The following is a 14,830-nucleotide window of genomic DNA, read 5'->3' on the forward strand; positions in this document are numbered from 1 at the left end:
AACACTTTCACTGAATTTAACTCTGGACTCAGAGGTGCCAATTCATGTGTGAAAATGATTCTTCATGCTCCCTCCCAACCAGTCTTTCACAATTTGAGCCTGATGAATCTTGACATTGTAATCCTGGAATATGACCATGATGTGTCTTCCTACATGGTTGTTTAAGAAATGAAAAGCTACACACTCCATCAGATAGGGTTAGAAGAACTATTACCAAACATATAACATGCTGGAAACATAATAATCAATGCAATAATGATCCAGTCATAGACTCTTAAGTATTTGCCTATTTAAATCCAAAAAGCAACTTTTTTTTTGGTTGGGCAGTGTATATTAGTTAACATGAACTTACAATGAAAGATACTTCTTAATTTCCACATTTATTAATACATTATTAAAATAAAATAAAAATTGTATCAGTTAATATTATGTAATGGATATTAACTAACATGAATTAACAAGGAACTTGTATTTTTATTAACTAATGTTAACAAAGATTAATAAATACTGTAACACATGTATTGCTCATTGTTATTTAATGCATTAACTAACATTAACTAATGGAACCTTATTGTAAAGTGTTACTAAGTTATTTTATGTCTTGTGTTGACATATTTCCTACTGTACAGTGTTAAAAATAATTGTGGTTGATTGGAATAAAGCTGAAATAAAATAAAACACAAATAAATATTAGATGGAAAAATTTGAAATGTAGCCTTGCCAACAAACTGAAATAAAATAAGTTTCAGCTGAAGTACTAAAATTATTCAAACAAAAACGGAAATAAATAAATAAATAAATAATAAAATAACAATAAATAAATTAGCTAGATAGAAATACTGGAAAGAAAAACTAATAAAAATGACAAAAGGAATAAAACTGAAAACTGAAAATATAAAAATAAAAGTTAATTCAAAATATGAATATTGTAAATACTATATAAATAATACTAAAATAACACTGCTACTGTAACAGTAGTTTTTTAAATTTAACAAATCAAAATTTGCACCATTTTACTTTTTTAATACACTTTCTTACCGTCGCTGTGCATGACTAATTGGTGCACATAATTGTTTAAAGTTGATGTAATTTACTGTTGTTTGGTATGCAGTCAGTTTAATAGGAACTTGTACTACTGGGAGTTTAGGGTGAGGGCAAAAGATTTCCACACGCAGATTTTGTATCAGGTTCAAGCTGGTCAAACCACTACACTACTGACAATAGACCTTTTATGCCCTCAAAATTTCACTACCGTGACTAAGAAAAAAAATATACCTCTGAAACAACCTTTCCTTTGCGGTCACCTAGGTGAAATTACATGGTCTGCAAGCCACAAAAAACATTTGATGTCACGAGGCTGAAGATGCTTGCCTGGTGTAAGGGATGGTGCACAGCAGGCCGATACTGTTGGCACAGGCTATGGGGTAACGGGCACAGAGAGACACCACTGATGTCATGGTCTCTCCAAAGGCCTCCTGGACCTGCTCCATCATGCCTCCGCAGGTCAGTTCCTCGACTCTACACACACGCACATTCATATGGACAACTTAAGCTTCATGGTAGAGATGCAATCCATCTAGCAATATTAAATCCAAGGCTGCATTTATTTGATCATTAATACAGTAAAACAGTAATATTGAGACATATTATTGCCATTTAAAATAACTTTTATTTTTTTAAATGCAATTCTGTGATGCAAAGCTGAATTTTCAGCATCGTTACTCCAGTTTTCAGTGTCACAAGATCCTTCAGAAACCATTCCAACATGGTGATTTGCTGCTCAGTTGCAATACATTTTTATTGTGCTCAATTATTAATAATGGTTCTTCTTATCATCAATGATAGAAATCTGTGATTCATAAAAAGTTCAAAACATATTTTTTTAAAACTGAAAAATATAAATGTCTTTACTGTTAGTCGTGATTAATAAACATTCTTACCCCAATTTGTTTAATGGCAGTGTATCTCAGTTTCCACAAAAATATGAAAATATGAATGTTTTCAACATTGATAATAATAAGAAATGTTTCTTGAGCAGCAAATCAGCATATTAGAATGATTTCTGAAGGATCATGTGACACTGAAGACTGCAGTAATGATGCTGAAAATGCAGCTTTGCATCACAGGAATACATTACATTTTAAAATATATTACAATAGAAAAAGTTCTTTTAAATTGTATTTTTTCACAAAAAATTGTTTTTGCAATATTTTTGTGGAAACTGTGATGCAATTATTTCAGGATGTTCTTTTTGTTTTTTTTGGATGTTCAAAATAACAGCATTTATTTAACTAAAAATCTTTTAAAACAGTATTTACAATTGAATGCATCCTTGCTGAATTAAAGTACTTATTTCTTAGAAAATTCTTACTGACCCCAAAGTTTGAACAGTAGTTTGGCTGCAACCTGAGGTTAAACCAGTTTAAAATGTACCTTGGTCCACCCTGCAGCACCATGGTAACTGGGCCGACCAGATGTGTGACCCCTCCCACCCGAACAGCAGCGGTGAGCAGCTCTCTCATGTGAACCAGAGCCTGCTTCCTCGTGCGACCTCTCCTCCAGCGGGTCTGAGCTGCTGACAGGAAGCTGGTGCTGGACACCTGCAGGCATGAGACTCCATTTAGAAACATTGCAAGTGAGAGTACTGAATGGCTACAGCTGATGTTTGACAAGTGTCCTGCTGCATGTGTCTGATCTTACAGTTTGATCAGGTGTTGTTCCTATGAAGGCAAACAGCTGTCCCAGGAGCACGCTGTACGTGGGCTTGTCCTTGCTGTCTTCAATGACCAATGACTGTAGTAGAGTAAAAGAGCTGCTCCGGTGATTGGATGGGTTGATGCGCCTCCTAGACAGACAATTAGTTACTACAATTTGTAAAACTTTTACCATAAAATAAACTTTAACTATATATATATATATATATATATATATATATATATATATATATATATACACACACACACACACATATACATATATTAGGGGTGTAACGGTTTTCTGCAAAAAAAGTCGAATAGTATCGTTCTCCACCCACAGTTCATCTCAAATTTGATGAACAAAATGTGAAGAAAACGCTCATTCTTTGTAAACTTTTTATTAAATGCAGGTGTTGATAGCGCACAAGCGCAAGCAAGACCTGAACAGCACATGTTGCTGACTATGTTTAAACTAAACTCATTTAAGCCTTGCCAATTTAAACATTCAAGAGCAAGACACAAAAGTGAACTCTCACGTGCTGTGAGAAGATGTTTGTGTGTGCACTCATCCAAAGCGCGCACACGTCTCAGACAGCGCACAAATATTGAGTCGTCTTTCAAGTCTAGCGCTTCAATGGTGAAATTCACAAAAAAATTGTGTCAACATGCCCGTCTTAATGAGTATCCTAGCAGACATAGTCTGTCATGACTTAAATGAACTTGTACAGTTGAGAAAGATGTAACCGTATCAGTATTTTGGATCTGTGCATTATGTCTTAAAGTGACAGCAGCCTAATATTCCTGCTGCTGTCTGTGTTTTTAATGTTCAAACAACAAAAGACATGGAAATCACTCACTATTCTTGATCAAATAGCTTTTGTAACTTTAATAAGGATTAATCTTTAATTTATACAGTCAAATATGCAATGTTATTTTACAATGTATTACTTTATTCAATTCCTGTACCTGAAAACTAATGATAGACCTACTTAAAAAAAACTGAAAAGCACTGTTTATTTTATTTGTATCTTTGCTCTCTTGTATTTATTTGTGCGGTTGCTGGTAGTTAGATAATTTGTTCCTTTTTTCTTTATTTTTATTTGACAGTTGTCCTTTTTTCCCTGAACATAGCACATACCAAACCGTAAAGAAACCGTGAACCTAAAACCGTGATACAAACCGAGCAATTTGAACCATTACACCCCTAATATATATATACACATTTTTTTTTTTTTTACCAAGAAAACATCACCCAATTATTGATTTGATGAACACACCTTCATCTGAACAAAAGAGCCATGCTTTAAAAAATTGAGAATTCAAATTTTGAATGACTTTTAAAGGACAAATTAAGCTGGCATAGGAGAAAGTATTTTAACTAGGGATGCACCAAATCCAGGATTCGGATTCGGCCGAATATTGGGCTTTTTAACGGGGTTCGGTTTCTGCCGAACCTCAGAATTGTTTTCCACCAAACCGAACCCTAGGCTTGCACTACGCGCGCTATGTCGAAGTCACCGATCAGTGAATGACATCAAAGTACCGCGTGAACGAATAGAGAGCAGACGGCTCCTTATGCTTTTGAATTGCTCTCGCGGTACTTTGATGTCATAAACTGATCTGTCTGTGCAGCGCCGGTTCAAGTCGAACAAGCCTGTAGTGTAACGCGTTGAGTCAGGAAGAAAAATAGGGATAGCTCACAGCTAAAGTTATCGCAGAGGCCAGACAGACTCACGGAGGCGATTGGCATCTCACAACTAGCACTTTATTCCACAATCGAACTTGTGTAACTGTCTGTCACACGTTCTACCGTCCACAGGACCACAGCGTTACTTAACAAAATAAGATAAAAATGAGCATCAAACAGAAAAAACCCCGCATACATGGGCATGTGTTCGAGGCGCACGGCACATACAATACGGACTGCAGACAGTTCAGCAGGGAGCGCGGAGTTCTTAAAGGGGCCACACCTTATTTCCACTCGTTACAGTAGGTGGACCGTTCGAATGCATTAGGCTGTGAGAAAGTGAAAATAGAACTCGTGAGCAGAAAAAGTGTTGTTTGGCAGTACTTTCAGTCAAAAGAAGGCAATTCAAGTGGAGCTACATGTTCAATTTGCAATGCCGATTTGTCTAATGGTGGCAAGGAGTCAAGGACTCTAAACAATAGGCTACACAATATCGCCGCTGTTCAAATGCATAATGTTGCTTATTCTTTTTTTTTTTTTTTTTTTACAGTTATAAAAGTAAAGTAGTGTTTATTATTTACAGTAATAAAATAAAATGAAAAATCCACTTTGTTTACTTCATTAATGTGTTTACTGTGTTAATGGACTGAGGATGAGAGTAGGATTCGGTATTCGGTTTCGGATTCGGCAGAATCTTAACCAGTGGATTCGGTATTCGGCCGAACCCCACAAATCTGGATTCGGTGCATCCCTAATTTTAAAATAAAAAATGAATGCATGAATAAATATTTGGAAATAAATGAATAAATAAACAATTGCATGCAGATAAAAAAATAAAATAAAGGCATTAATAAATAAATGACCTTAGCTTTAATAATAAACAACTGTAATGTAGTTTTTTATTCTGAATGTAGGCTGTCTGTGGTTGCCAAATATTCAAACATTTATATAAAAATTCAACTAATATGTGCTTACAGGAGTGCACATATTGGCAATTTTACAAATCAGAGTTCTGTTTTATAACTGTTATTTGATGCTTCTGCTGTCACATAGGTACCTTTGTGCTCCATGTGTAAACTCCACATCACTGTTGGCAATCATTTCCAAATCTGAGGGAGCGGACATACTGCGCAGGAACACAGGCTGCTTCACTATAGGAACCATCGATTTAGCGTCCGATACCGACTTACAGGCTGTAAGAAGGACAAGTTAAAAGGGCTGTTTAGCGCATTTGTAAGCTTATGCGAGTGTGTGCATGTGTAAATGTGTGCACAAATAACCTGGTGAGCATGTTGGTGTTGTAGACAGACTCTTGCATTGTGGTGCTATTGTAACATGTAGCAGCAGTTCAGAGCGGTTTATCAAGCTCTTCACAAGCGCTTTGGTTTTAGCCAGTGGAACGGAGCTTCTTTGCTGCTGCACGGCATTAACCTCATGGAAAAACTTCTCTCTGTCCAAAACAAAACACAGGCAATAGTTTCATAAATACACTATTGTTCAAAAGTTTGGGGTTGGCAAGTTGGTTTAATTTGTTATTTACAAATGCATTTTTTCGATTTTAAAATGTAATTTAATCCTGTGATTTTCACCATCGTTAATCTACTCTTTAGTGTCACATGATCCTTCAGAAATCACTCTAATTTGCTGCTCAAGAAACATTTCTTATTATTATCAATGTTAAAAACAGTTGTGCTGCTTCATATTTTTGTGGGAACAGGATTCTATGATGAATGGGTGTAACCGACAGCTTTGAGAACAATTTAGATTCACTACAGGGAGTCAGACTTAGTTTCAGGTCATACCTCAAAGCCATCACTGCATTTTCTGGATCTGTGCAGTCCAGAGGAACCTCCTTGAGTGAACACAGAAGTTCCAGCTCCTTCATTTTGTTCTGTGAGCCACAAGACACACCAAATTAATTAATTTTCGACTTAATCCTGGCTACAATATAAGCGCAAACAAACCACTGCATAGTTTGTCAATGCCTACACTTCCTGCAGCTGTTCCAGTACAAGTGTTTCTTTAAAGAAACTAGCGATTCAGGAAGATTACACTTAATAATCATTGGTGATGATCAGATAAAATAAAAACAAAATGCAGTGGAACAAAGAACTTTAAGGACACACTACAACCAGAAGCTTTCTTATTTGTCATGCAAAGAATACCTTTTATTTCAGAAATGTTCTTCTTCTATCAAGGTTGCCCTTGTAATGGTGAATTTTGAGCTAATTATGCCAATTTAACATTTGTCGAAATATCATGGTATTATCTGAAGTACCCTGGTGTACCAAGTAAATACAGCAGTGGGTAAAAGAGATGTCCAACCTAGGAAAATTTGCTTCTCCTCACTTTATATTAAATATTTATTACATATTTTGTATGCATGTTGTGATGTTGTGCCTGGAGTGCAAAACTAACGTAAGAGGAAAAGAAAATGACATTGAAAGTTCAGTTCCCTTCAGAGATACATTTATATAAACCCCCACCCACAATGCAATATTTATATTTTTCTTCTAATATTTCGTGCATCGCGAAGAGTGAGGTTTCTGCGCCTGGTACAGTATTTTCTCTGCTGGTGCATCTCTGTTCTCTTCTTTGTGTGCCAGAGCTACTTGTCCTGTCTCTGTCTGGCCTGTTTTAACATTCTGTTCACAGACTTGACATTTTGGGGAAATATTGCAATGCAGTTTGCGTGCAAGTCTGGAATAGAGGTTGGACGAAATAAAACAAAAAATGGTTGCCGATCGTGTGTTTGGAGCAAAAACCGCCCTGTTCCGATTTATAGACCCCTTTTCAGTTAGTAAACATGGTGACGTTTTTTGTGGGCGGAGCTTAGGTGGAGGCAGAACGATCCCTCTGGCCGCTTCCCTAACGCTAGTTAGCAAGTTTTGTTAGCTTGTTTTTTAACAACAACTGGAGAAAATCAGATTTTATCTTAATGTGTAAGGTCACTCACTGTCCAGGACCGCGATTGTTATTTGCAAAAGTTCATTTTAACGGACGGAACCAGATTGGCTGACCCGTACTGTACACGCTCACTCAATGGATGGATGATCTGACAGGATTAACGTAAACGCTACCTCCTGTTGAGTGGCCTGACTTCTACACCTAACGTTACCTGATAGAGAAACCGAGCGTTAAAAGAAACTGAGGGCATATAAATCTTTAGATGCCTATAACTATGTGCTGAATGGTCACATACAAGACTTGTGTGTACGATCCGCAGTTCTGGCTAGCCAGCGCCAAGAAGACGACAATGTAAAGAGTGACTTTACGGTGCAATTTTAATGATGTGAATATTTTCTAGAAATAAAAATTCCAGATACAGCATATTCATTTTTCATCGATTCTTGCACCCAACAACACAACAAGATGACATTTAATAATAATAATAATAATAATAATAATAATAATTTAAGCTCCTTATTATGTAGCCGAATCTGTGCTGGTTTGTATTGGCCGCCTCAAGGTTTCCCTTTGTTTTGCCTCCAGCTAGCGCCGTGACGTAGGCTCGAAATTGGTCTATGGCCGGACGACCGGTGCATCTCTAGACCACACTTTCACTTTTATGTAAGGTAAGGTACAAATTGTGCTCATAACATAACAATCATATTTATCATGCACAACTAGGGGTCGACCGATATGTGATTTTCAGGGCCGATGCCGATACCGATTATTACAGGTCAAATAGACGGATAACCGATATTTTGAACTGATATATATATATATATATATATATATATATATATATATTATAACTATGTCTGGTGTAAAACTGTAAATTAATGTCAAAATTAAGAATAACAAAGGGTTTTGACAAATACTTTCTTTAAATTATTTTAAACATATCTTTGAATCTGAGAACTGTTATTAATAATAATAATAATAATAATAATAACAACTTGTAAAAAGTGCAGGGAGCACCCAGCAGCATTCTGTAAACATTTTGTAAAACTTAAAGACTCTATTTTAAATTTTTAAATAAAATTTTAGTAATCAAAAAGCATTTCTAATGAATTAAAATCAAACTTATTCAATTTATTTACAGTTTAACAAAAATTCAATTTTTAGGGCCTTGTGAAAAACCGAACTTTTATTTTGACGGGTTGCCGTGGAGATCTTTGAGTTTCTGTGTGTTTATGATATGTCGATAACTTTTCTCAGTTGAAGCATTAAAAAGCTCATGAAGTGACTAAGCGGCTCTGGAGATAATGTTTATGCAATCATGTCCTCATATAATGATGCGGCTGAGGCTGAAAACAGCACAAGCGTCACGTGTGCTCCAGTGTGTGTGTGTGGTAACTGAAATCACGCGTCTGTGCCATTCATTTAACGTTAGAGACACGTAGGATTCATATTTAAATAGTCTTTTTGCGGTTTGATTTGTACTGACCTGCTTTTTATAAATTCATCAAAAAGTTGACAAACTCCGTGATATTCCGCTTTATACAGTAAATTCCGTTTTTATGACTGGATTCCGCGACTCTGTCTGTTCTGCATTTCGGAAATCACAGGGACCTATATTATATTGAGGTATTTTGCAACTTCAGTGTAGTAATCTAGCTATTGCTTCTTTAGCAAAGTTTGCTGCTGCTTTAACTTTGAGAGACAACTGAAGCGTGATCAGTGAAGCAGCTCTAGTCAGCGAGTGCTCTCTCGGTGTGAGAGTGCAACACTTTCAGTGCCTCAGCTTTCCGCGCTGATTGGCCGGACTCGTGACTCCCAACAAATCAGATGTGCGGGGACATTAGTCTAGTCTACAGAGTGGTGAGTTCCGACAAAGGTGGCTGCGTCAGAGCCAAATATAGCGCATTTCAAAATAAAATTATTTTATCGGCAAATCGGTTTTGAAAATGGCCGATACCCATAAAAATGCTTAATATTGGCGCCGATAATCGGTCGACCCCTATGCACAACCCTATTTCAGACAAATAGAGAAATTATTAAATTACATATAAAATAAGTACTAAAGAAGTGCAAGTGATTAAAAAAAAAACAAAAAAACATTGTAAAGTAAAACATTTAGTTCACACTACATCTCACATTACTTGCCTCAAAGAAGTGATAGTCGTGGAAGAAGGGCGAGTTGTTCTCAAGTTTTCCCTGTTGAGCTTCGTCTACTTCATTCTGCCACTTCTGCTCCAATTCAGCTACACTCTGAAACAAACACAGACACAAAATATAGTGTTACTCTTCAACAGCATCACACAATATGTTTATGAAAAGCCCTACATCTGTGGCTACTTGTCACACATACTTGTAACTGTCTCTCCATTGCATTGATCTTCTTGAATGTCTCGGCCATGATTTTGCAGAGCAGATTGTGTTCCTCTCTGTGCACTTCTCTGTACTGGAAGTTCACCAGCGACTGCAGCGCATCTACCAGGCCCAAGTGCTTTATTACACACGACACGATCACTTCCTCCATCACATCAGGACGGATCACCTCTCTGAGAACAGAATAAACAGAAGATTAATTAACTATTATTCTATATTTCTGATGCAAGAAGTCATAATGTTGTGGTTTGCTGCCAAAAAGGTCAAACCTTTATGGAAGTGTGAATAAAAAAAAATATCAAACTAAAATAAAATACTACTTATTTGAAACCAAAAATGCAAATAAATCATGACACAAATAGGTTTATAAGGTTCGATTTGTTAACTAACTAACTATATTAGTTTAGGTTAATTAATATAGTTAGTTAGAGTTAACAAATCGAACCTTATAAACCTATTTGTCATGATTTATTTGCATTTTTATTTGCAGTGTTTAACTAATGTTATGAGATGTAACTTTAAAAAAAAAAAAAAATAGTAAGTGTTGAAAATAACATTACTTAGAATTAAGAAGTGCTGAACAATAATTGTACAGCACTTCTTAATTCTAAGTAATGTTATTTTCAACACTTACTATTTTTTTTTATTAAAAGTTACATCTCATAACATTAGTTAAACACTGTGAATTAACATGCACAAACAATGAACGATTGTATTTTTTAGCTAACATTAATCAATGCTGTAAAAAAATATATTGGTCCCTGTTAGTTCATTTTAGCTTAAAGCATTAACTAATCTTAGCAAATGGAACAAATGTACCAACGTATTTAAAGTGATTGAATATATATATATATATATATATATATATACATACACATACTTTGTAGTTGATCATATGGAAGCAACAAATTAAGTATATATTTTTTCATTGTATAAGTACATGTTTAAACAAAATAAATTAAACCTTTAAATATGTCCATGTATTAGTGAATTTGTAAAGTGTTTTGTTTATATTTTTATGCATTTCTGATTAAGGTTAAATGTTCTTCTAGCGTAATTGCATTCCACTGATAGGTAGACTCCCTATCATGTGCTTACTTGATGCTGGGGCGAAACTGAGGCCGGGCTCTTCCAGACAGCTCCCTCAGGCGGCCCATAATGCCCTGAGGTAAGTGGATGCGGGGCAGCTCACAGCAAGCCCCAGGCGGGGCGAGGACGTCTGAAGGATAGGTGAACTCTCTCTCTTCATCAATGGTTAAAGGCAGGGGAGACGGAGACGGCGTGAGAGCAGGAGATATCGCACCATTAGCCTCCACTTGCCACTGACACCTTAAAAATATAAGAACCAAATACACTATGATCAATAAGTTATGACAACATGTTTTACATTGCTTTAACTTATCAAAATATTTTTTTTGTGTGTGTTTCTTAGTTTTTTTTTGCAATCCTATTCTTTTCTTTTTTTTTATTCTTTTTTTGTTAAACATTGGGAACAATACAATAGCCAGGTTTACATTACCTCATGGTCCAAAATAACTTTTTTTATATAAGTTATACAAGATTCAACTCATTTAAAAAAAAAAAAATCAGTTGAATGTAATTTAAGTTGAAATGACTTAACCATCCAAATTGATTGTACTTAAAATAAGGCAGCAACTTTTTTTGTGTATAAGAAGGCCTTTTAAAAAAGAAATTAATACTTTTATTCAGCAATGACAGATTCATTTGATCAAAAGTGACAGTAAAGACATTGATAATTAATGTTACAGAAGATTAATGTTTCAAATAAATGCTGTTCTTTTGAACTTTCTATTCATCAAAGAATCCTGAAAAAAAAATTGACATTTTTTTAAATGCATTCAAATAGGAAAATTTGTTATTTTACACTGTGCTTTTTGTTTAATTTCCTATGTAAATAAAGATTGCTGAAGTGCATCTCTGCGTTTGGGTCCTCACTTCCTGGACCAAACCTGACATAATCAGCACACCTCTGCAGTAGTTTGGAGCAGAGAAGGTCATGGCAGGCCTCCTCCTCTCGTGTGATATCAGGGCCATTATAGAGGATGCGTAGCATAGCGCAGGCCAGCACTGATAAACCCAGAGCTAGATCAGCCAGGAAGGGCAGCCCACCGGACACATCCTCTGACGACTCCTGAAATTAACATAATTAGAAGTACAGCCAAGAAAGCTAATTAAAGTTTTGCCATTTCAGTGTCTTTATTTTAAAACTTCCTTTAGACTTCAGGTTAGTATTAGGCAAGGCAAGGCAAGTTTATTTTTTATAGCACATTTCATACACAATGGTAACTCAAAGTGCTTTACAAAGGAGAAAATAAAATAATCAAAACAAATAAGAATAATTAAAACAGTTTAGAATAAAAAAATAAAATAAAGTACAGTAAAAACAGTCGGACAAACAGTGGCACAGTGCTCATTCAGTAAATGCATAGCTAAACAGATGTGTTTTAAATCTGGATTTGAATGTAACTACTGTAGGAGCACATCTGATCTCCTCTGGAAGCTGGTTCCAGCTGCGGCTGGCATAATAGCTAAAGGCAGACTCTCCTTGCTTAGAGTGAACCCTTGGTATTTCTAGCTGATGTGATCCTAATGATCTGAGTGATCTGTTTGGTTTATATTCAGTGAGCATATCTGCAATATATTGAGGTCCTAGGCCATTGAATGATTTATATACCAGTAATAATACTTTAAAATCAATCCTAAATGTAACTGGGAGCCAGTGTAAAGACCTGAGGACTGGTGTGATATGTTCATATTTTCTGGTCCTACTCAGAATCCTGGCAGCAGCGTTCTGTATGAGCTGCAACTGTCTTATGGTCTTTTTAGGAAGGCCAGTGAGGAGACCATTACAATAATCCACCCTGCTGGTGATGAAAGCATGAACAAGTTTCTCTAAGTCTTGACTGGAAACAAAGCATCTAATTCTTGCAATATTTTTCAAATGATAGTATGCTGATTTAGTTATTGCTTTGACATGACTACTGAAACTAAGGTCTGACTCTAGAGACACACCAAGATTCCTGACTTGATTTTTAGTTGTTAGACCCCTAGCGTCAAGGTATGCATTCACCTTGAGAACTTCATCTTTGTTTCCAAACGCAATGACTTCAGTTTTGTCTGTTTAACTGAAGAAAGTTTTGGCACATCCAACCGTTTACTTCATCAATGCATTGGCACAGGGAGTCAATGGGGCTGTAGTCGTTAGGCAATAGGGCTAAGTAGAGCTGTGTGTCGTCTGCATAGCTGTGGTAAGAGATTCGGTTCTTTCTCATTATTTGGCTCATTGGGAGCATATACAGGTTGAATAGGAGTGGCGCAAGAATTGAGCCTTGAGGGACTCCGCATGTCATGGACGTCCACTCAGACCTATGGTCTCCTAGACTCACATAATAACCTCTCCCTTCTAAGTATGACCTGAACCATTTTAGGACTATCCCAGAAAGCCCCATCCAGTTTTCCAGCCTGTCAAGAAGTATGTTGTGATCGACAGTGTCAAATGCAGCACTGAGGTCTAGTAGTACCAGTACTGATAATTTGCCTGTATCAGTATTTAAGCGAATATCATTTATTATCTTTATGAGAGCTGTCTCTGTGCTGTGATGTGATCGGAAACCAGATTGAAAATTGTCAAAGTATCCATTCAAGCTTAAGAATTTGTTCAGCTGATTGAAGACAACTTTTTCAATGATCTTGCCTATGAAAGGAAGATTTGAGATCGGTCTATAGTTGCTCAAGATGGTCTTATCCAGATTGCTCTTTTTCAGGAGGGGCTTGACAACTGCAGTTTTCAGGGAGTTTGGAAAACTCTGGAAAAAAGTTGGAAAAAAGTGAGGCATTTACCACTTCTATGAGATCTGCTTCTAAGCTGTTTAACACACTTTTGAAAAAAGAAGTGGGAAGTGCGTCAAGGGCGCAGGTTGATGTTTTAAGGTGCTGTACGGTTTCTTCCAAAATTTTGCCATCAATTTCTTCGAAAACAGACATAGTAACTACTTTCTCAGGTAGTGGTCCGATCTGTTTGACCCCAGTGCAACTCAAGGATGAGCTGATCACCTTTCTGATTTTATTGATTTTCTCAGAGAAGAAAGAAGCAAACTCACTGCACTTGCTGTCTGAGAGCATTTCATTGGGAATCTGGCTTGGGGGGTTTGTCAGTCTCTCTACAGTAGCAAAAAGAGTGCGTGTCTTGTTTAAGTTGCTGTTTATAATATTCGAGAAGAAAGTCTGTCTAGCTTTGCCTAGTTCCATATTAAAAGCATGGATGCTGTCTTTGTAGATATTAGTTGGTGTCTGCAATGCTTTTGCTCAACAGTGTGTCTTTAATGTCGTATGTCTTTATTGTCCACCAAGGTGGAAAATTGTCTTTGGCTCGACAACAGGACATAAATTAACTATACAGGCAATGGTACAAAAACAAAACAAAAACAGACAGATTCACATTACATAGATATAAAAATACAGTTCATGCCACTGTCATTTGGTTTACTTTTGTTGAGTATTTAATTTCAGTTAGTTTTTCTTACACATTTCAACACAGTCCTTTCGGTTTTTATTTTGTAAATTTTGTAAACGGAACAAAATATTTAGAGCAATGTCAATTATACTTTTAAATTATACGTTTGCTGCTTTTTAAATACATGTTTGTGCATTTTTTTTATTGATATTGACCCGTGTCTGAAATAATGTATAAAGTAAATAGTTTTAATCTACGTTTTAGTACACAACTATAACCCTGCAACCAAGACATTTGTAGAAAAACACGTTTGATAAGCAAAGTCAATGAACGTCTAATGAGTATTAAAAATTTTCTCTGTGAATTTTATGATTGGGATCTATTTAAAGGCTTATGTAAAGTCTTAAGTTAGTACCTGTGCTCGGACAGTGCATGAGAAACCCCACATGGCTTTATCTGGGGTATTGTGCTCACGTCCACTTCTCATCTCAAAAGAGAATGTCACAGTATCTCCTTCCACCTGAAAAAACATACGGTTAAAAGTGTATTAAAGGCGTATACAGATATTTAATATCTGTAGATTGTTTGCGAATGTTGAATGTGTACTCTGGCGTCTTATATTTTAAGCACACCATTTTATCTGTCTATTGGACCTTTAGAAAAAATTTGTTAAAAAATGTTTTATGTATGTACCAC

At 36.0% G+C, this 14,830-nt stretch overlaps 1 protein-coding gene across 9 annotated transcripts in view; it reads right to left on the minus strand.

Moving 5' to 3' along the window:
• Positions 1-14,830, minus strand: part of LOC130082297 (probable E3 ubiquitin-protein ligase HECTD4) — a 134,783-nt gene that overhangs the window by 81,734 nt on the left and 38,219 nt on the right. For all 9 annotated transcript variants that reach the window (XM_056247147.1, XM_056247152.1, XM_056247150.1 and 6 more), the window contains exons 23-33: positions 14,550-14,654; positions 11,649-11,812; positions 10,759-10,989; positions 9,641-9,833; positions 9,436-9,540; positions 6,186-6,274; positions 5,664-5,833; positions 5,441-5,576; positions 2,701-2,845; positions 2,434-2,600; positions 1,372-1,518 (exon numbers count right to left, since the gene is read on the minus strand). In XM_056247147.1, coding sequence (XP_056103122.1) covers positions 1,372-1,518; positions 2,434-2,600; positions 2,701-2,845; positions 5,441-5,576; positions 5,664-5,833; positions 6,186-6,274; positions 9,436-9,540; positions 9,641-9,833; positions 10,759-10,989; positions 11,649-11,812; positions 14,550-14,654 — 1,652 coding nt within the window. The remainder of the gene's footprint in view (positions 1-1,371; positions 1,519-2,433; positions 2,601-2,700; positions 2,846-5,440; positions 5,577-5,663; positions 5,834-6,185; positions 6,275-9,435; positions 9,541-9,640; positions 9,834-10,758; positions 10,990-11,648; positions 11,813-14,549; positions 14,655-14,830) is intronic.

This window comes from Rhinichthys klamathensis, unplaced genomic scaffold (assembly GCF_029890125.1).
Source record: "Rhinichthys klamathensis goyatoka isolate OS25496 unplaced genomic scaffold, OSU_Roscu_1.1 h1tg000042l_1, whole genome shotgun sequence".
NCBI lineage: Eukaryota > Metazoa > Chordata > Actinopteri > Cypriniformes > Leuciscidae > Rhinichthys > Rhinichthys klamathensis.